This window comes from Dufourea novaeangliae, unplaced genomic scaffold (assembly GCF_001272555.1).
Source record: "Dufourea novaeangliae isolate 0120121106 unplaced genomic scaffold, ASM127255v1 scaffold16, whole genome shotgun sequence".
Lineage (NCBI taxonomy): Eukaryota > Metazoa > Arthropoda > Insecta > Hymenoptera > Halictidae > Dufourea > Dufourea novaeangliae.
The window spans coordinates 3,162,556-3,182,437 of record NW_015373891.1 but is presented as its reverse complement, the minus strand read 5'-3'; the positions used below and the strand labels follow the sequence as shown (position 1 = coordinate 3,182,437).

General features: G+C 40.0%; 3 protein-coding genes across 3 annotated transcripts in view; all 3 read left to right on the top strand.

Annotated features, from left to right (window-relative positions):
* LOC107188610 (ryanodine receptor) overlaps positions 1 to 5,880 on the top strand; it is a 40,866-nt gene extending 34,986 nt beyond the window's left edge. The window contains 14 exon segments of the mRNA XM_015576932.1: positions 627 to 1,038; positions 1,125 to 1,529; positions 1,610 to 1,826; positions 1,899 to 2,757; positions 2,815 to 3,017; positions 3,103 to 3,346; positions 3,418 to 3,521; positions 3,523 to 3,661; positions 3,764 to 4,050; positions 4,124 to 4,184; positions 4,255 to 4,533; positions 4,606 to 4,762; positions 4,843 to 5,008; positions 5,088 to 5,880. Of these exon segments, the coding sequence (XP_015432418.1) occupies positions 627 to 1,038; positions 1,125 to 1,529; positions 1,610 to 1,826; positions 1,899 to 2,757; positions 2,815 to 3,017; positions 3,103 to 3,346; positions 3,418 to 3,521; positions 3,523 to 3,661; positions 3,764 to 4,050; positions 4,124 to 4,184; positions 4,255 to 4,533; positions 4,606 to 4,762; positions 4,843 to 5,008; positions 5,088 to 5,250 (3,696 nt within the window). The 3' untranslated portion in view covers positions 5,251 to 5,880.
* Positions 5,881 to 6,700: 820 nt separating this feature from the next.
* LOC107188621 (solute carrier family 35 member F2-like) lies at positions 6,701 to 11,375 on the top strand. The gene is made up of 8 exons (XM_015576943.1): positions 6,701 to 6,819; positions 7,623 to 7,732; positions 7,842 to 8,035; positions 9,042 to 9,204; positions 9,277 to 9,433; positions 9,529 to 9,739; positions 9,907 to 10,034; positions 11,177 to 11,375. Exons 1-8 carry the CDS (start codon positions 6,701 to 6,703, stop codon positions 11,373 to 11,375), a joined length of 1,281 nt encoding a protein of 426 aa, XP_015432429.1.
* A 1,142-nt stretch (positions 11,376 to 12,517) lies between these two features.
* On the top strand, positions 12,518 to 17,867 carry LOC107187876 (RNA polymerase-associated protein CTR9 homolog). The gene is made up of 14 exons (XM_015576067.1): positions 12,518 to 12,559; positions 13,073 to 13,171; positions 13,249 to 13,488; positions 13,563 to 14,135; positions 14,208 to 14,327; positions 14,403 to 14,713; positions 14,779 to 15,304; positions 15,383 to 15,577; positions 15,651 to 15,767; positions 15,842 to 16,152; positions 16,226 to 16,563; positions 16,659 to 16,836; positions 16,915 to 17,490; positions 17,693 to 17,867. The coding sequence occupies exons 1-14, from the start codon at positions 12,518 to 12,520 to the stop codon at positions 17,790 to 17,792; spliced, it is 3,726 nt and encodes a 1,241-aa protein (XP_015431553.1). The 3' UTR covers positions 17,793 to 17,867.
* The last annotated feature ends 2,015 nt before the right edge of the window (positions 17,868 to 19,882 follow it).

Sequence of the window (19,882 nt, the reverse complement as noted above, 5' to 3'; positions counted from 1 at the left end):
TAGAAGCGGGCGCATAAGCTACTTATGGTAAGAATAAGTAGTTGTGTCGGAAACTCATTTGCTACCATACTTCGGCTCGTTGATTCGGAGTCGAAAATTGGATGTCACCATTGTCAGATACAGTCCAACTTCCATTGTACAGCTTACCTGATTGTTATTTACATGAGTATAACCACACACATATACGGTTTTTTCAATATGCTTGTAATAATCGTTGTATCCCTGATCACTTCAAAGTAAACTCGAATTCCACTCTATGTCTCCTTACACCTCTCTTCATTAAACTTCACTTCACCCTAAGCGTGGCTGTCTTTGACTCCATTTACTAAGTCTGCGATAATTGTTTAATGCTTTCCTGAAGAGACCAATGCACAAGCTCATGGTAAGACAAATTTACAGCATTTATAATAAATGCTGTTTGTTTATATTTAATAAATTTGTTTATTTAGTGAAGATATCTCTACCTTTATATCACATATTATTTCTAAACTTTTAATCCGAAGTGTAATAATTATACTTTAAAATAAAAGATAGGGCGAGAATCCTTCTGCTTCCCATTTACATTACAGCAATTAGTATAAGTGACATAAGGGATTAAAATAAATGGTCTATATACATTCTTGCAGGAACAAGAAATGGAAAAACAGAAGCTTCTCTTCCACCAAGCACGTCTCGCCAACCGCGGCGTAGCGGAAATGGTCCTGCTCCACATATCCGCCTGCAAAGGCCTACCAAGCGAGATGGTTATGAAGACTTTGGAGTTGGGTATATCCATTCTACGCGGTGGTAATATAGAGATCCAACGGGGAATGTTGAATCATTTGAAAGAAAAGAAGGACGTAGGATTCTTCACTTCGATCGCCGGTTTAATGAATTCATGCAGTGTATTGGATCTGGACGCTTTTGAGAGGAACACTAAAGCTGAAGGACTAGGAGTTGGTTCCGAGGGAGCGGCAGGTGAAAAGAACATGCACGACGCCGAATTTACGTGTGCCTTGTTTCGGTTCATTCAACTGACCTGCGAAGGTCACAATCTTGGTGTGTTCATTTAAATTATTTGCAATAATTTTTCATAGCAATAAGAATCATAGAACAAAGCGACTGAGAGTCTTTATTGTTAATAGACTGGCAGAACTATCTGAGGACCCAGGCCGGTAACACGACGACAGTGAACGTCGTTATCTGCACCGTCGATTACCTTTTACGACTCCAAGAGTCCATCATGGACTTTTATTGGCACTATTCTAGCAAGGAACTCATCGACCCCGCCGGCAAAGCTAACTTCTTCAAAGCCATAGGCGTCGCCAGTCAGGTCTTTAACACCCTGACTGAAGTCATTCAGGGACCTTGCGCGCAGAACCAACAAGCACTTGCGCATTCTCGATTATGGGACGCCGTTGGTGGTTTCCTATTCTTGTTCTCTCACATGCAAGACAAGTTGTCGAAGCACTCGAGTCAAGTGGATCTTCTGAAGGAATTACTCAATTTGCAAAAAGACATGATCACCATGATGCTCTCTATGCTTGAAGGTACTTTATCTTCGTTTAAATTTATATCTTCTAGAATGTGAATTAAATAAATCGGTATGTTCTGACTTGTATTATTTTAGGTAACGTTGTGAATGGAACTATTGGAAAGCAGATGGTAGACACCCTGGTGGAATCAGCGGGCAACGTCGAATTAATTCTCAAGTACTTCGACATGTTCTTGAAACTGAAGGACTTGGTCTCGTCACCTAGTTTCTTGGAGGTTGATCTGAACAGCGACGGCTGGGTGTACCCTAAGGATTTCAAGGAGAAAATGGAACAGCAAAAGAGCTATACAAAGTGAGTTCCTCAGATATTATCATCAGTTGTAGATCGGTGAAAGACATAAAAATTTGTGTAACATTTTTACAGCGAGGAGATGGAATTCCTGTTAGCCTGTTGCGAGACGAATCACGATGGTAAAATTGACTACGTAGCATTCATGGACCGTTTCCACGAGCCAGCGAAAGAGATCGGTTTCAATCTTGCTGTTCTGCTGACCAATTTGTCCGAGCACATGCCGAACGAGCCCAGACTGGCGAGATTCCTCGAGACAGCAGGTTCTGTGTTGAATTACTTCGAGCCATTCCTCGGCAGGATCGAGATCCTTGGTGGGAACAAGAAGATCGAGCGGGTGTACTTCGAGATCAAGGAATCGAACATCGAGCAGTGGGAGAAGCCGCAGATCAAGGAGTCCAAGAGGACATACTTCTACAACACCGTGGTAGAGGCTGGAGAGAAGGAGAAATTGGAGACCTTCATCAACTTCTGTGAGGACGCCATCTTTGAAATGCAGCATGCGAGCGCGTTGATGGCGGTGGAGGAAAGCGGAGGAATCGGAAAAGCCAGGGAATCCTCTTACACCTACATGACAGAAGACGACGAAGAAAGGAACAAAGATCCCATCCGGAGAGGTATCCAAACTTTCAAGGACGGTATCTACTTCTTCTTCTCCATATTCTCTCCAACGAACATCAAGAACAAGATCGCTGAGATGCAACAGATGACGATATTGGAACTCTTCGTTGGCTTCTTTAAGATGATATTCTACGCGTTCTACTACTCTGGATTCGGTGTTGGCTGTGTTATTAGGTATTTCATGAGGTTACTGTTGGCGTTGATGAAAGGACCACATTTGGAAGAACCTGTCGTCGAGGTGAAGGAGGAAGAAGAGAAACCATCGAGGCATCTACCTGCTTTGCCACCAACACCGGATGAATCGAATCTACAGGTCTGTATCGTTCGTTTTCCAAAGAAACAATCATGACCGAATTTTAATTCCTTGCAGGTGCAGGCGTTTGGAATGGACATAACGAAAGAAGAAGGCCAGATAAAGATAGCGCCCCACGAATCAGCAGCTTCGACACCTCAATCGAGCATCGAAGAAACTGGTGAGAGCACACCAGAAGAAGCTACCGGTGAAGAGGGTCCAAGGGTTGAAAGTGGAACCGGAGACACGGAAACACCTGTTTCATTGGCTGATTTATTAGGGTACGATGATTAATTTTATAACTTCTGAAGTCTATATTCAACAACTTAAACCACAGATTATCCAATTAATTTGTTCTATTAACAGTGGCGAACAGGCAAGAGCTCAGGCTGCAGCCGCTGCCGAAGCAGCAGCTGCGCAACAGGCAGCGATGGCTGCGGTGGAAGCAGAAGCGAAGCAGGAACCAGCGACTGAAACCACGACGTCCAGTATCGATTTGTCCGAGTACACTCACCGCATTGTATCTTTCTTGGCCAGGAATTTCTATAACTTGAAATACGTTGCTTTGGTTCTCGCCTTTTGCATCAATTTCATGTTGCTGTTCTACAAGGTACAGAGTTGCTGAACCTTGCCACGCAAAGATTTTCGGTTCTTGTCACGATGTAAATTATTGTTCCACAGGTATCTTCTTTGGCCAGTGACGAGGACGAAGAAGGTAGCGGTCAAATAATGGCGGACATGTTGGCGGATATGTCTGGCGAGGGTCCATCCGGTTCCGGATTCGGAAGAGGAGGAAGACGCGTACGCTCTGGAATACGTCGAAGTCTCTGAGGATTTCTATTACATGGCACACGTTATGAGGCTCATGGCTGCTCTTCATTCGATCGTTTCTCTCGCTATGCTGGTCGCTTATTACCATCTGAAGGTACAGAGAACAAATATTCGTGTTCTCAACTTATCGCTGTTTTAACTTCCAGCAGTATACCAGAACGTTTACCAATCCATTATTTGCCTATTGTGGATTTAGGTACCGCTGGCCATCTTCAAACGAGAAAAGGAAATCGCGCGACGAGTGGAATTTGATGGATTGTATATTGCCGAGACGCCTGAGGAAGACGACATCAAGGCACATTGGGATAAAATGGTGATATCAGCGAAAACGTTTCCTGTGAATTATTGGGATAAATTCGTGAAGAAGAAAGTTCGTCAGAAGTACAGCGAGACCTACGACTTCGATTATATCAGCAACTTGCTCGGTATGGAGAAGACTTCGTTCAGCCAACAAGAAGAAGAGGGTTCTGGTTTGATCCATTTGTAAGTCAAGTTGTATAATAAAATTCGAACGAATATTAGTGTTTGTCTTCTATAGTACATGAATTTCTTTCAGTATCGTAAATATCGACTGGAGGTATCAAGTGTGGAAAGCTGGAGTCACCATCACCGACAACGTGAGTTGCCTCAATTCAATGATAGAAATAAGTTTCGATTCACTCTACATATTATATTCATTTTTTCCAGGCATTTTTGTATAGCTTGTGGTACTTCATATTCTCGATCCTCGGGAACTATAACAACTTCTTCTTCGCTGCTCATCTGCTGGACGTCGCGGTCGGTTTCAAAACGCTTAGGACGATCTTGCAATCCGTAACGCACAACGGCAAACAATTGGTACTAACGGTGATGTTGCTGACGATCGTTGTATACATATACACGGTCATAGCCTTTAACTTCTTCAGGAAATTTTATATTCAAGAGGAAGACGACGAAGTGGACAAGAAATGTCATGATATGTTAACGGTATGAAAAATATATTTTCACATACCTACCTCGTATCGACATATTCTAATGTTAATAATATTTTCATTACAGTGCTTCGTGTTTCATCTTTACAAAGGCGTCAGAGCCGGTGGTGGTATCGGTGACGAGATTGGCGAACCGGATGGCGACGATTACGAAGTCTATCGTATCATGTTCGACATCACTTTCTTCTTTTTCGTTATTGTCATTTTGCTGGCTATTATTCAGGGTAACTTAAGACAGATCTCTGACGATTACTCTTCTATTATCCCTCAATCCCTCACACTTAATCCATTCAATCTTCTTCAGGTTTGATTATCGACGCATTCGGTGAACTTCGAGACCAGCTCGAAAATGTGAAAACAAACATGGAGAGTAACTGTTTCATTAGTGGCTTAGAGAAAGAGTACTTTGATACGGTTCCACATGGTTTCGATACACACGTTCAACAGGAACATAATCTTGCTAATTACATGTAAGTTATTATATCCAAACTTTTCTTCTTTTAACGATGAAACGAATCTATGTATCGACACTCTGATCTATAATTTCAGGTTCTTCCTCATGCACTTAATCAACAAACCAGACACCGAATACACCGGTCAGGAAACGTACGTGTGGAACATGTACCAGCAAAGGTGTTGGGACTTCTTCCCTGTCGGTGACTGCTTCCGCAAGCAGAACGAGGCAGTAGAGGAAGAGGCGAAGAAGAAGTAGGATTTCATTGCCACGTGTCATCGTGCACGAACGACCAAATCGATCGTTATTGCATAAAGAAGATTTTCTCTCCTGAAACGTCTTCGATAATCCGTAGTCTCTTAACTTCTACACGCAAGAAAATGGATTGCATGAATAACATTCGACAAGCTAAGATCAGACTTTAGGAAACTACATTCTCGCTCGTACGTCGATAGATAGACTACAACGTTTAACGCGTGTGTACACTTTCACATTCAACGTTTCTCGTTATTCCAAGTCTTACATGAAATTTTTCAGAGCGTGATTAGAACACACGTTGCCGCTAGGGAATCGCGCGAGTCGTACTCGTTCGAGTTTGAAAATCGTGTTCCGCGCTCGCAAGCAACCAAGAACCTAGGAGACTGGTAAAAATATTTTTCCAACCTATTTTTCCAACTTTGTATGGGTGGCTGGATCGTATAAGTTAACAGTTTCCTCCTTAGATAGCCAATTTGCAACATGTTATTAAACCATTTGGACTAAAGGATCCGACTGCACAAATCTTGCATTATCATTGAACGTTTACGATTGCCTTCTTTTCATACGTCGGGTGACCACACATACACACACCGTACCACACACACACACACACACACTTGTGCATAATAATATAATTCATTAACGTAATGTTTGAGATCTATACATATAAGATAATTACGTAAGTTGAAGGTGTTTAAAAGTTTATATAAATGCTGTCGAGGAACCTCCACGTGAAGAACTTTTTAATGATCATTGACGACTGAAATTACGATATAATCAAATCTGTCAATACGTTGTAAATAACGATCTACGAAGAAGAATACCTGAAAATAAAGAAAGACATACTTCTTTACCTTGTCCATCAATTCATCGATCCGATCGACTTGTATCAGTGCGTAGCCTTCCTTATCATCCACCGATACCATATTTCACTTATCAACAATAAATAATATCGATTAACTCTCCAAACGACATTTCATTCGAAATCGATTCGCCAAATTTATTTCTCCAACACCCCAAAAATCGATCCTTTTTCTTACCCTTCCAAAAAATTCAAGGTTCCAGGGTCATCAAAAATGAAGTTTGAAAATTCTAGAAATAGACTACATAAAAAGATCACGCAATCATTGTACAACTTGCTACCAATTAAGGATCCAGCGATCTAACCAAACACTCAACCGTTTCAATGGAACGCGGAAAGGGAGTGCAACGTCTGACTTGATCGATCTTCCATGCGGCAGGTAGCGATCGATCGGAACACGGTGGAATAACGAAAAGCCGTCGGAGTAACACCGCAGCATCGTGTACCCCATTTCTCATCCCGTCTGCAAAAACGAAAAAAAAAAAAGAAAAAAGAAAAGAGCCGTTCGTCCCTCCTCGCGCGGAAGGATAAGAGGTCGCGCAAGCGCCCCTATTCCAGCGCCGGGTGGTTAACAGCCTAACGGCGAAAATGCACCATGGCATGGGAGTGTCAGCGGGCGATCGTCGCTGCGGCCAAAATACCGGGATGCAGCCGAGAAACGGTGTTTGCGACAAGATCGAGAATTATATATCGGAGCTGGGACAGTGGTACGTAAGTAAAGGAGGATCGACCGGCTAGAAGGACGTATCGTGTGGGGAAACCGTTTGGTCCACTCTCGAACCGGCTAGACGGCGGCGATCGACGGCAAAGGGGATGTGGTGGATTCCGTGGATAAAAGTGGCGGGTGTTTATTTCATGGTTTCTCTCGCGAACTTCCAGTGTGCACGGAAACGACGATTTTTCTTTCATAAATTGCACGGTGTCTTTCATTTATGACCGTTAAAGGAATTTAATTTCACTTGTGACTTTCGATTTGAAACGATAGAAATGCTATTAATGTTTTCCCTACTGGATTTGACAAAAATTCTCTGTATATCCTTTGATTTATACATATACTGCGGATTTTATGCATTTATAGAATATCGTTTAAAATTCAGTGTAGTAAACAGTTTCAGAATATCTGTTGGGGCTTTCTTTTTATTTCGAACCTACTTGAACACTAGATAGAGTAAATAAACTTTTACTTGCATCAAGTGTTGGGAAATTAATTTATAAAATTCTATTTTCGCAAACACATCCGCAGTCTATTTGTAAGACGGGTAATAATTTATTATTTGATCTAGAGTGTTGTTTGAATAATTCTATCGATGATTGGTACACTCTGTTATGATCGTGTGTGTTTGTATGTTTTCCGTCGTTGTGGTTTGAATTCCGAGCAAATGTTTACCCGCAGTGGGAAACAGTTTTCGATAATTTGTAACAAGTATAAACAGTGCTTCGTGTGCCCGGTTGTGTAAACATCGGGAAATTTTAATTGTTTTGGAATATCGTGTTTTCTGTACATTCGCAGGGCGGTATGGAGAGCCATAATAATGGGACAATTCCTGTCCCTGGTGCTGTGTTTCATGACCCTCGCGAATCACCAGATCAACACCACGTATCAACTCTCCCTTCCGACCGGTGAGTCATTTAACGAGCGATCGTTTAATCGTGAATCTCCTAAGAACCGAAACTATTTGTCCGCGACGGTGTTACGAGCCGAAAAAAAAAATGCTTTTCTGCGAGGCAGGACAGAATCTTCCGCATTACGTGATGATGTGCCTTGTATACACAACCTGGATGTCCTGCAGAGGGGTGGGGAACGGCCTAATTTCGGTCATAAGAGCCCGTGGATGGAGGTACTTGTTGTTGGCACTCATTGACGTCGAAGCATGCACACTTGTAACATCCTCGCATCAATTCACCAGCCTAGCTAGCATACAGGTACGCGCTAATGATGTCACACGAGATTTCCAGCTTTGCATTTCACTAGAGAACGATGACAAAGTACTTGTTCGCTGCAGTATACAAGGTTGCTAATTAATTCGCGTGAATGTAGCGTACTGAAAAAGAGCAATGTAATCTGTTGAACAGACACTCATTGCTTGTAAATGTATAAAACTTATTTTCTTCCTCTTTATTAAACTTCTCTTTGTTAAGAGATGTAATTAAATGAGAAATTTTGTATGAAGTCCAACGGACTTTTATTTCCTCCTCATTTAATAGATTCATTCAATGCGGTAATAAATTTTTACTTAACGCCTGTCTTTTTACGTTACTTGAAGTAAATCAAAATTTTTATAAACATCCACAGTATGATTATAACTGACAATGAAGTTCATGTATTTAGATTAGATCATTACCATTCTCTAAATTCAGCTACTTGAAAATTCAATCTGAACCACTATCTACTTATCCAAGTCAGAACATAATAATTTTCTGACTTGAGACAAAGTTACCTCCGACTGAGTCAAAACTACCCTAACTTACGGTAACCATCAAATTCATTCATCATATCGAAGTCGCAAATCGTTTCTTTGAAGCACCTGTTTATTCGCGATCGTCTGAGCGAAAAAGTTTCGATAGAAAGTAAAAAGTGACTTATTCGCTATCAATGGTGCACGATTCTTTTCCCCCTTACACAATGCCAGGGAGGCGTTGCGCTTTACAAACTGTTCGCGACTGTTGGCGTAATTAAGGATCGTAGTGTTCGTGGCCGCGATGAATGGCACGGTGAACATTCATTGTATCGGATCATACCACCACAGGGTGAAAGGGGGACGCCGGGTCTTCGACCCGTTTACTCCCGCCCTCTCGCCCCGGCTATTCTTGATCGCCGGCGAGAGATGCGAGCATCGCAAACTTCGTCATTGTTATCAGCACACGGGCGTTCACCGTTCTAACGATGTAAAGCGACGGTTGGCACTTGATAACGGGAAATCTGTTTCAGCTACTCGACTGTGTCGCCATACCAGTCGCGCTGGCATTGTCCTGTTTAGTTCTGGGGGTAAGGTACCGAATGGTGCACATCGTCGGCGTTTCCGTTTGTTTGATGGGGGTGGGATGCTTGGTTTGGGCGGGAATCGATGACAATAAGGACCCTGCATCGACAGGTGATTGCACACAGTTAATCGTCTACGATCAGCCGTTGTTACTTGATTTGTTTCATATGTTGAAATTTTTAGGAAAAAATCAACTTGTCGGTGATATGCTGTGCCTGGGTGGCGCGGTATTGTTTTCTATCACCACGGTGCTTCAGGAATTAGCGGTTAAGACCGTCGATATCATCGAGTATCTGGGCATGATCGGTTTCTTCGGCACGATACTGAGCTGCATGCAGACGTGAGTTTATTCGATGAATAATGAACACAATATTCACGTGTTTCCGAGTGGAAAAAAAAGAAACGAGCTTCTCGTGGTTCTCGATGGTGTTTTAGGGCTGTGTTGGAGAGCCTGAAACTGGAATCATTTCATTGGAACAATGCGCCGGTGATCACGTGCATGGTGGTGTACTGTATCACGCAGTTTGTGTTTTTCTCTTTGGTGCCTGTCATATTGTTCGAGTCGGGCGCGACGGCGCTGCAATTGGCGTTGCTCACCGCGGACTCTTTCAATGTTTTATCTGGCATGTTGATCCACCAATACAAGGTATATTTTTAAAATTAAAATGCATATTTTTGTAAACGTTACAACGGAACGTGAAATCGCGTCGTAACTGCCTCCTCTTTCGTTCGCATGAATAGAGAACTCACCGTCCGTTGACAAGAGAAGTGTATTGTATGCGTCTGTTAATAGACTCCCTCTACTTGTTCCAGTTTCACGCATTATATTTCGTCTCATACACGCTGACAATGACCGGTATATACATCTACGCGATAAAGAGAACGCCGATATCGGCGAACTCGCGGAGACAGCACATTGAACCCCCTGCTCCGGATTACAGGTAAAGTTCATTCAACGAATCATTTTTATTTCTTTTGTTAATGTTATGGTGCACCATACATTGTTTTCCGGAATGCAAGGATACTTGTAATGATCTGTTGGAAATGTTAATATGTTACAGTTAGAACCTATTGTTTGATCAAACTGAATAACCTCAGTGATCTATCAATAAGTCGAGTGATCGCAATGATCGGAGTGATCGAACTTAGAGATCGAATCGAGCGAACTCAATGATCTGACTGACTACTCCCGACTTATTTCTCCTTTCTGACATTTTTTAATTCTGTGTATATTTACATGTAAATTTTATATTCTTCGAGAAATTAAAGCTTATCGATAATTGGATTTCTGTTCGCTTGCGAGCAGGGGAAGAAACTTTCATGATTAGCTGGTTCAAAAGTTAAACCGACCTCTACTGGTGGGCAGTGGTGGGTAAGAGAGAGAAACGTGTTGGCGCGCAGGTAGGTGAAACGCGGGGCGCGAGTGAGCCTATCATGAATGGAGGTAGTCTGTATATTGACGAAACCTTGACGTCAATGATTTGTGAGAAGTTATTTCCACGGAATGAGTCTTTTAGTTACGTAGAATCGTTCATGTCGTCAAATAGGTTATTATCTTGCTACGCCCAAAAGGGGAAATTAGGAAGTTTCGTAGAGTATATGATTGAAAGAAATGCTTTAGCCGTTTAAAGAAAACCAGTATACTGTGAAAAAAGAACATCTGTCGTATGGACGGAACATGAATCTTTTTAGTTATATTTCGCAGATTTTATTGAAGCAAAACACTCAAACTTAAGGGAAGAGGCTTAGACAACACTATCAAGAGTACAACAGTTAGGTACTTCCAGCCCAGGGTAGTTTTTGGCATTTAAAAAATTGTCTAAATTAATCTAAGAAAGAAACTAATGCAGAAAAGATGCTTTGCGCATGTGTTTGGGCGAGATGTGACTTCCTTATTGATAGGGTGCCTTTTGTTGCCTACTGGTCCCAAATCACTCTTTATCTCTAGTTCACCTTAATTTGCTACCTCATTATATATATTATTACCCCTTAGTATACACGTCCCCACAACAATTTAATGCAACCGATAAGAAATTGACGGAGACTTAAGTTTGAATTAAAGTGACGTAATTTTAAGTTTAAGACACATGTCTCATCCCGACGTTGGTGAGGCAGAAACGGCGACGAGTTCAGGAATGTCCGCTGTAAGTGGCATCTTGGACATAAGGGGGCCATCCTCCACACTGGGCAACGAAAGGGAAACAATGGAGTCGACGAGTTTGCCACCAAGTGTCAGCTCTGACACGGCCTTCACGTCCTTCTACGGGAGTTATTACGACTGAAGCACCGTGACGAAAACACACAAAAACGATCGGGAAACTTAAATATTCCGGCAATCAGCTGCTGTTAAAGTTTTACACGAAATTTTAAAACCGATAACTGCGAAACAACATTCCATTTACACGATGTGACATAGTAATTATGTATAAATAGATATCCTCGTCGATTAAGTTTTTAATACACGTTACTGTGTTCTCATTAATCAAAACGTTTTTCTAAGAATTTAACCGTTTTAATATCGATCGGAGTAGCATAGGCGGGATCTTCGTTGTTAATTTAAATATTTATCGAGATATAAGGATTCTATATCCTTGTTGCTCAAAATAGTTTATAAATTGTAAGAATATTAATACTTGTGGTTACTACATTCAAAAAACGAACATTCACTCGTTTAACGTTGTGAAAATAATCATTATGAATCGAAGATTAGTTTTTACGATTATTTTTAAATTGTTTTCGTTCGCGAATATTTTATGCCGGCATTTATATTACATCGTCCATACAAGTATCGAAATGTTACTTCATGTATTGCGTATATTTTTTTCAAATAAAGTAATAAACGAAGGAGATAATCAATGTATTTTATTTCCCATATTATGGGGATACCGCTGCGTGAAACATTAAACAAAATAAATGTTTCTTCGTTTCATTTTCTGATAGTTTTTTAACATTGAGGTATTTTTATAAGCATAATTGTTGTGGTGCAAAACGACTTTCCAGGCAACGTCACTTGTTATAAAATTTCAATAGACTGGTCATTCGATTTTTCCTTGCAGATGTACGATTTTAGTTTTAACGGAAAAGACAAAAGTGATATTCCTTAATTTCGAGAATTTGTTTTAATATCCTTAACGCTTTGAATTCTTGGAAACCTGTGTATTCTTTAACTAGGCGAAAATGACTTGAGTCAAAGGTGCAAGTTCCGCACGGACAAAATACAATCCTGCCAATAAGGGTAACTTTCGTCATTTTCGACCAATCCGAATTTGGTCAGTAGCATTTATCCAGTAATATTTCTTACTGTGAACATTGTTGATTTTATACTTTTCAAAACAACCGCGTTTTCCAGCATGTTTACCATTTATTTAATGGGACATCTGTTGGCCACGCATCACGCATCGTGAAAATCAGTGACGATGCCGCAATGGCGGGTTCCATAGAGATTCCGCTTCGTGACACAGACGAGGTGAATATTATTGTTTCTAACCCTTAAATTTCTTATTTTTAAGGCATTAGGAAAAAGTAGTATGAGTCCTGTTATACCTCCGTTAAGTGCAACTTGAAATATTTCCGGCAATCGTGATAAGAAGACGTTTTAGTGATCCTAACCTCTCGATGTGGAATGCTTATGCGAAAAAACGTTATACATACATATTATGTAGCTGTACACACTGTTATTGAAATACGTATACATAAATTTATTTTGTAGTACGACAATTTCAATGGTTTTTATTTCGTTTGCTATGATCACATTAATTTTAGTCGTTTTCGTTGACATTACTATGTTCATGTTGTTTTTAGTATGTGTCTTACTTGTAACATACACAGTAAAATATCGGTTACTAGCCATTTGTTAATTGAAGTTTTTCAATAAATTGGATTTTACCTACTGTTTGTCTAATTAAATGCCTGACCATGCCATTGTACTTCTACACCTTGTGTCTATATTCTTTTTAATTTGTACATTGCATTCTATTAGGTAATAGAACTCTACCTCGATCAGTTACCAGAAGGAGATGAAGTTCTTGGAATTTTACGCCAAGAACATGCGCAACTTAATATCTGGGTCAATTTGGCCGTATGTATTTGAAATGTAGTTATAATAGTCACAGTAAGAAAGTCACAAAATATCACATATCTTGATTTTCATTACAGCTTGAATATTATAAACAACATAAAATTGAAGATTTCATTAAGATACTTGAATCTTCTCGTATTGATGCAAATATTGATTACCGTGACTATGAAAAAGATCAAATGCGTGCGTTGGACATGTTGGCTGCATATTATGTCCAAGAAGCCAACAGGGAGAAAAATAAGGACAAAAAGAGAGATCTATTTACAAAAGCTACATTATTGTACACAACTGCTGATAAGATCATTATGTATGACCAGGTACATGTTCATATCATTACAATAGGTATTCAAAAATATTTATAGTTTCTACATGAATGTCATTTATGTTAAAGAATCATTTACTCGGCCGAGCTTACTTTTGCCTCTTGGAAGGAGACAAAATGGATCAAGCTGATGCCCAATTCAATTTTGTACTAAATCAATCTCCAAATAATATCCCTTCTCTACTTGGTAAAGCATGTATTGCATTCAACAAAAAGGATTACCGTGGTGCACTTGCCTTCTACAAAAAAGCTTTAAGGACAAATCCTAACTGCCCTGCTGCTGTGAGACTAGGAATGGGACATTGTTTTATGAAGTTAAATAATCAAGAAAAAGCACGTCTAGCCTTTGAAAGAGCTTTACAACTGGATGGCCAATGTGTAGGAGCATTGGTTGGTCTTTCAGTCCTGAAACTGAATCAACAACAGCCTGATAGCATTAGGACTGGAGTACAGATGTTATCAAAAGCTTACACAATTGACTCTACAAATCCTATGGTATTAAACCACTTGGCAAATCATTTCTTCTTTAAAAAAGATTATAACAAAGTGCAACATTTGGCGCTTCACGCCTTTCACAATACTGAAAATGAAGCTATGCGTGCAGAGAGTTGTTATCAGTTAGCTAGAGCATTTCATGTACAGGTAATTTTCTTCTTTTTTTAAAAATAATATTATAAATAATTTCGTTTTTATGAATAATTGGAACTATTTTAGGGTGATTATGATCAAGCATTTCAATATTATTATCAAGCAACTCAGTTTGCACCACCAGTTTTTGTATTGCCTCACTTTGGGTTAGGTCAGATGTATGTTTATAGAGGTGATGCCGAAAATGTAAGTGTAACATATTGTTTTTTTCACGATAAGAATACATAGTAAAACAAATGTTCAAAAGTATTTTTGTCACAGGCAGCACAATGTTTTGAAAAAGTGTTGAAAGCCCAACCAGGCAACTACGAAACAATGAAAATTCTTGGATCGTTGTATGCAAATTCAAGTTCTCAGTCGAAACGCGATATAGCCAAAAATCATCTTCGTAAAGTAACAGAACAGTTTCCTGATGACGTGGAAGCATGGATTGAGCTGGCCCAAATATTAGAACAAAGTGACCTTACTGCAGCCTTAAATGCATACGGTACTGCAACTAGAATATTAAAGGAAAAAGTTCAAGCAGATATACCACCTGAAATTCTAAACAATGTTGGAGCCCTACATTATAGGTGTGTAACCCAGTTTTTATTTAACTTTGTAGTTTGTCTTTCAATTAAATATGTTCGTACTTCAGACTTGGAAATTTAGAGGAAGCTAGAAAAAATTTGGAGGAATCTCTGGCGCGCTCCAAAGCTGATGCCTTACACGACTCTGTATACTACAACTCTATCGCGGTTACAACAACTTATAATTTAGCACGACTGAACGAAGCTTTGTGTATCTTTGATAAAGCGGAGAAGTTGTACAAGGATATTCTGAAGGAGCATCCGAATTACGTAGATTGTTATTTACGACTTGGCTGCATGGCACGAGACAAAGGACAAATTTACGAAGCCTCTGATTGGTTTAAAGACGCCTTGAGGATCAACAATGAGCATCCAGATGCGTGGTCTCTTTTGGGTAATTTGCATTTGGCCAAGATGGAATGGGGTCCTGGCCAGAAGAAATTTGAAAGAATTCTGAAAAATCCAACGACAAGCACGGATGCTTATTCGTTGATCGCTTTGGGAAACATTTGGTTGCAAACTCTACATCAAAGTGGAAAGGATAAAGATCGAGAGAAACGTCATCAAGATAGAGCCCTGGCCATGTACAAACAGGTATTAGTATAGTGGATCCTCAAAATTTATGATCGAGTGTTCGCATATACAACTGTGTTGTGTATATAAAATTTCTAGGTCTTGCGAAATGATCCCAAAAATATTTGGGCAGCGAATGGGATTGGAGCGGTATTAGCACATAAAGGCTGTGTAAATGAAGCCAGAGATATTTTCGCCCAGGTGCGAGAAGCGACCGCAGAGTTTTGTGATGTTTGGTTAAACATTGCGCACATATACGTGGAGCAAAAACAATTTGTTAGCGCCATTCAGATGGTAACGATTGTATTCAATATTATAAATTAATTTGATTATAGTCACCTATTTTATTAATATTATGAATTTACAGTATGAGAATTGTCTTCGAAAATTTTATAAATATCACCACGTTGAAGTCCTGCAATACCTTGGTAGAGCTTACTTCAAAGCTGGTAAATTGAAGGAAGCAAAATTGACGTTGTTAAAGGTAAGTAACGGTACACTTCCATTCCAGTACTGTGCATGATGAAAGGAGAAGCTAATAAGTTTTATTAATTGCAGGCACGAAGGGTAGCTCCACAAGATACTGTTTTGTTGTACAATATTGCACTTGTACTTCAGCGTCTAGCAACATATATATTGAAAGACGAAAAATCAACTCTGACTACGGTACTACAGGCCGTTCATGAATTAGGACTCTCGCATAAATATTTCCAATATTTGTCGACACACGGAGATAGAATGGAACAGCTTGCGGAAGCGGAAGCCAGGAGGTGCCAGGATTTATTATCACAAGCGCAATATCACGTTGCCCGTGCTAGGAGATTGGACGAAGAAGAGAAGATGCTTAGAAGAAAACAGGAGGAGGAAAGGTAGTAACATTACTGCAGCCAGAGAATACGTGAGATGTGTCGAATGTATTAATAATTTTGAAATATGTTATAGACAAGCATTTAAAATGCGCCAAACAGAGGAACAACGGAAACTCGAAGAAATGCGTAGACAGAAAGAAGAAGAGATGTTACAGAAACGACAAGAATACGTTGAAAAGACGAAGAATGTATTGGTGTTTGGAGATATGCCTTCAGAAAAGTCTGGAAAGAAAGGAAAGAAAGTACGCACGGATCAGTACATCAGCGACAGTGGTGGTTCAGGGAGAGACGAAGGAAGGGAGGAAGCTCCAAGGGAAAGAAGCCGTAAAAGGAAAGCTAGTGGTGAACGTAAGGAGAAGAAAGGCAGGGCTAAAGGGAGGCGCAAGAAAGAAATGGCTAGTGGAGATAGTGGTAAGAATTATAGCTTTTCATTAAGGAAGCTGCCTCAAGCACGTTGAACTTTTTTGTCTCCTACAATGAAAAATATTCTACACTTTAATATTCAGGTTCTGAAAGCGATCGACCCAAGCCAAAACGTGGAAGGAAAACAGGAACTCTCAGAAAAGATAAAGGATCTCGAAAAAGTACTACTGAGACTACAAAGGGTAAGATGCCCTTATCGAAGGAGACTATATCGACGAGTGAATCAGATAGTGATTCTGGAGGTCTTAAAATTGCTAGCGGGTAAGTACGATTTCAAGAGAAATCATCTGATTAATGATATATTAAATAGATTGATCGTATCTGTACTTTACTTTCCAGGGGTGAAAGTGGGAACGACAGTCGTCCACATGGAAGCAGAAGAATCGCATCCGACTCTGAAGGTTCACGAGCGTCACGATCCCGTTCCAGATCAAAATCCAGAAGTCGTTCCAGGAGTAGTTCGCGTTCACGATCACGATCTCAATCACAGTCACGATCACGATCACGGTCTAGATCTGGATCGAAATCTAGAAGCGTATCGCGATCAAGAAGTCGGTCTAGGTCGAGGTCGGCCTCAGCGAAGAGTGGGTCACGGTCAAGGTCGGGCTCTAGATCGAGGTCTGGGTCACGACAGAGTCGGTCACGGTCACGTTCACGGTCACGTTCACGCAGTGCTTCGAGGAAAAGTGAATCGCAGGCAAGATCAAGGTCAGGATCCAGGCATAGTGGATCAAGATCAAGGTCCCCGAGTGGTTCTAGGAAAGCAAAGTCAAGGAGTGGTTCACCGGATCAGCGTAGATCCAGAAGCAAGAGTCGATCAAAATCCAAATCTGCTTCGAGATCCAGATCACGTTCGCGATCCGGTTCAAGGTCTAAAAGTGGCTCTCGAAGCCGTAGCCCCAGTGGATCAGCACGGTAAAATACTTTTTACTTATTCGTCCAAAGAATTGTTATTTTTCGCCCTCCCCCTCCATCCCTCCCTCCCGCCAACACACACATTTTATAGTCTTACAGAAACGATTAAAAGAATGCACTTTGCGTAGACGTACTTACTTAATGAAATTGATGATCTGGTTCACCTCAATAGAGATTAAGGACCGTGATTTCTTCGTTTCAGGTCTGCTACTCCAGAATCCAGAAAATCAGTTTCGGGCAGTGATGTCGGTTCGCGGCATTCGAGTTCAGACCGTGCTGGCGGTGGTAGTGAAAGCGAATAAATCCAAAATTCCAGTAAAGACAACCGGAGAGACCGGTGAAATGTTCACTTTAACTGTGAATTACACATACACCTTTTTGTAAGAGTGAATTTACATATGAAATACACAATTTTCGAGACACTTCTTAAGAGACGGTTCGAACGCGACCGGTGGGAAACCGTTACTGAAAAGCTGCGCGCGCAAGTTCGATTATCGAAATACACGCGTTGAAAACATAGAATGACTAAATCGATCGCAAGATCGAATGGCATGTAGGCACATGAATACAGTCAATGTAATTTTCGTTCAGTGACCGCGGTTCGTTGCAATATTTTGTTTATTTTCAATTTTAGTAAGTGAAGTGTCAATACCGCGAGAATTTTCGGTCCCAAATTGTATTTAAAAAGAAGTATTACTTCCTGACGTAAGGTAAATTGTAATTTTATGCAAAATTACTACGATTTCATATGTAAATTAGTTCATTTGTAAACAGACGTTATTCTTCCTTATTAGTGGTCTGTTAATACTTTGTACAATAAACAGATAGTTTTAATGGATTATTATAAATTGGGATTGATTATTGAACGAGGGACAGAAGCATGTAGCAAATTATCTTTTTCGATTGCATTAGTCGTCGTAATGCAAGCAAAGTATATTGAGGATATATTGACAACGAACGAAGAATCGTTTTCTATTAAAAAAGTCATAAATAAAAAAGAATATTAAAATCGAATATACCTTTGTGTTCGTTTCGGACACGTTTTCGTATACGATTAAAATATTGCATGTGCATGTACCTGCAAATTTCTTACGCCATGCTCGGTATCGATCACAAAATAAATTCTTCATGTTGCCTTAGGGCAAGTGACACACCTACAGTCTTCGACAGCGCGTTTACGTTGCTTTTAGCTTCAATTTTCCAGTATCTATACACACGTTGACCTTTCACGTCGTTTCCCTCGTGAATTATCTGCTGCTTATTGTAGTTTTTTTTATAGGTAAAGACACCTGACACAGCAACGCAGGTTCTTTTTATCACTTCTTGTAACCACTCCTGATAAACACAATGTATTCAATTATTTACAGTTTTATCTTTAATCGTTAAACAAAAGCAAAATGCACGTATACTTTATTTTATTTATGCTTCCCTTTTAAACGTTACATCCAGAATCTAACTATAATATGTAGTCAAACCTGATGTACTTTATTAATTTTGCTTTGTAACCGTCAACTATAAAATAGTCCACCTGCATCACCCTAAGATACAAATATAAAATTCCAAGGTAAATAAAATTCCCTTGGATCATTATAGCAAAGTAACTAAAGTATAAATTATGGTTACCACTTTACCTGCAGCCGATAAAATTTGAAGGTACATATCTGTTTTCATAGCACATTTCAAAACACTCTATTTTAACGCACGACTTTATTTGCATGGAACAGTGTAATGAACTTTATTATTTTACATAGAATCTTAACATAAGTCAATTGTCTTACAATTAAACATTTTCTGTCTTGTATCTGAAAATAGTGTAGCGAGTATCTTAAACCCATAATAAAATTAAGACGTCGAAAGTGTTCATCATTGCTGCATCTACATTCCGGTTGCATGTCAATCTATCGATTCTCAGCCTATATCTAGAATATCCAGGGAAAACTTGCAGCGGGACCATAAACTGTAGAAGGAGGAACAAAAATGATATTCAGTAGCAGAAACGTTTCGAACACTGAACGGTTTAAAGCTCCATCCTTTGGGGACACAGAAATGTGAAACAGTTTCGTTACCGCCACCTCGTGTGCCATTTCCAGTGAAACGACCCTTCTCATACCATCGAATTCTGTTAAGCAATTTCATCGAGCCGAAACGGAGACCCGGTCCGTTTTATTCGCTCGTGAAGTTCCAAACCCAGAAGACGCCTACTTTATCGTAATTATTTTAATCCCGATGGCATATATACCTCGGAGAATTTAACTGTTGTACACACCGTTGAATTATGCTCGATAGGCATACAACAACATTGTCAGACACTATTGTTGCGATGTTATGCTCAACTAACAAGGGAATTTCCGTAGCCGAAAATTCAAATTTAAAAAAAAAACTCAGGTTCGGG

What these genes read in the sequence shown, in the direction of transcription:
- LOC107188621 (XM_015576943.1), top strand. Translation starts at nt 6,701, where the DNA reads ATGCACCATGGCATGGGAGTGTCAGCGGGCGATCGTCGCTGCGGCCAA. An exon ending in ATATCGGAGCTGGGACAGTG is followed by an intron (nt 6,820 to 7,622) that starts GTACGTAAGTAA and finishes GTACATTCGCAG; the next exon opens with GGCGGTATGGAGAGCCATAA. An exon ending in TCAACTCTCCCTTCCGACCG is followed by an intron (nt 7,733 to 7,841) that starts GTGAGTCATTTA and finishes TCTGCGAGGCAG; the next exon opens with GACAGAATCTTCCGCATTAC.
- LOC107187876 (XM_015576067.1), top strand. Translation starts at nt 12,518, where the DNA reads ATGGCGGGTTCCATAGAGATTCCGCTTCGTGACACAGACGAG. An exon ending in AGATCATTATGTATGACCAG is followed by an intron (nt 13,489 to 13,562) that starts GTACATGTTCAT and finishes TTTATGTTAAAG; the next exon opens with AATCATTTACTCGGCCGAGC. An exon ending in GGTCTTAAAATTGCTAGCGG is followed by an intron (nt 16,837 to 16,914) that starts GTAAGTACGATT and finishes TTTACTTTCCAG; the next exon opens with GGGTGAAAGTGGGAACGACA.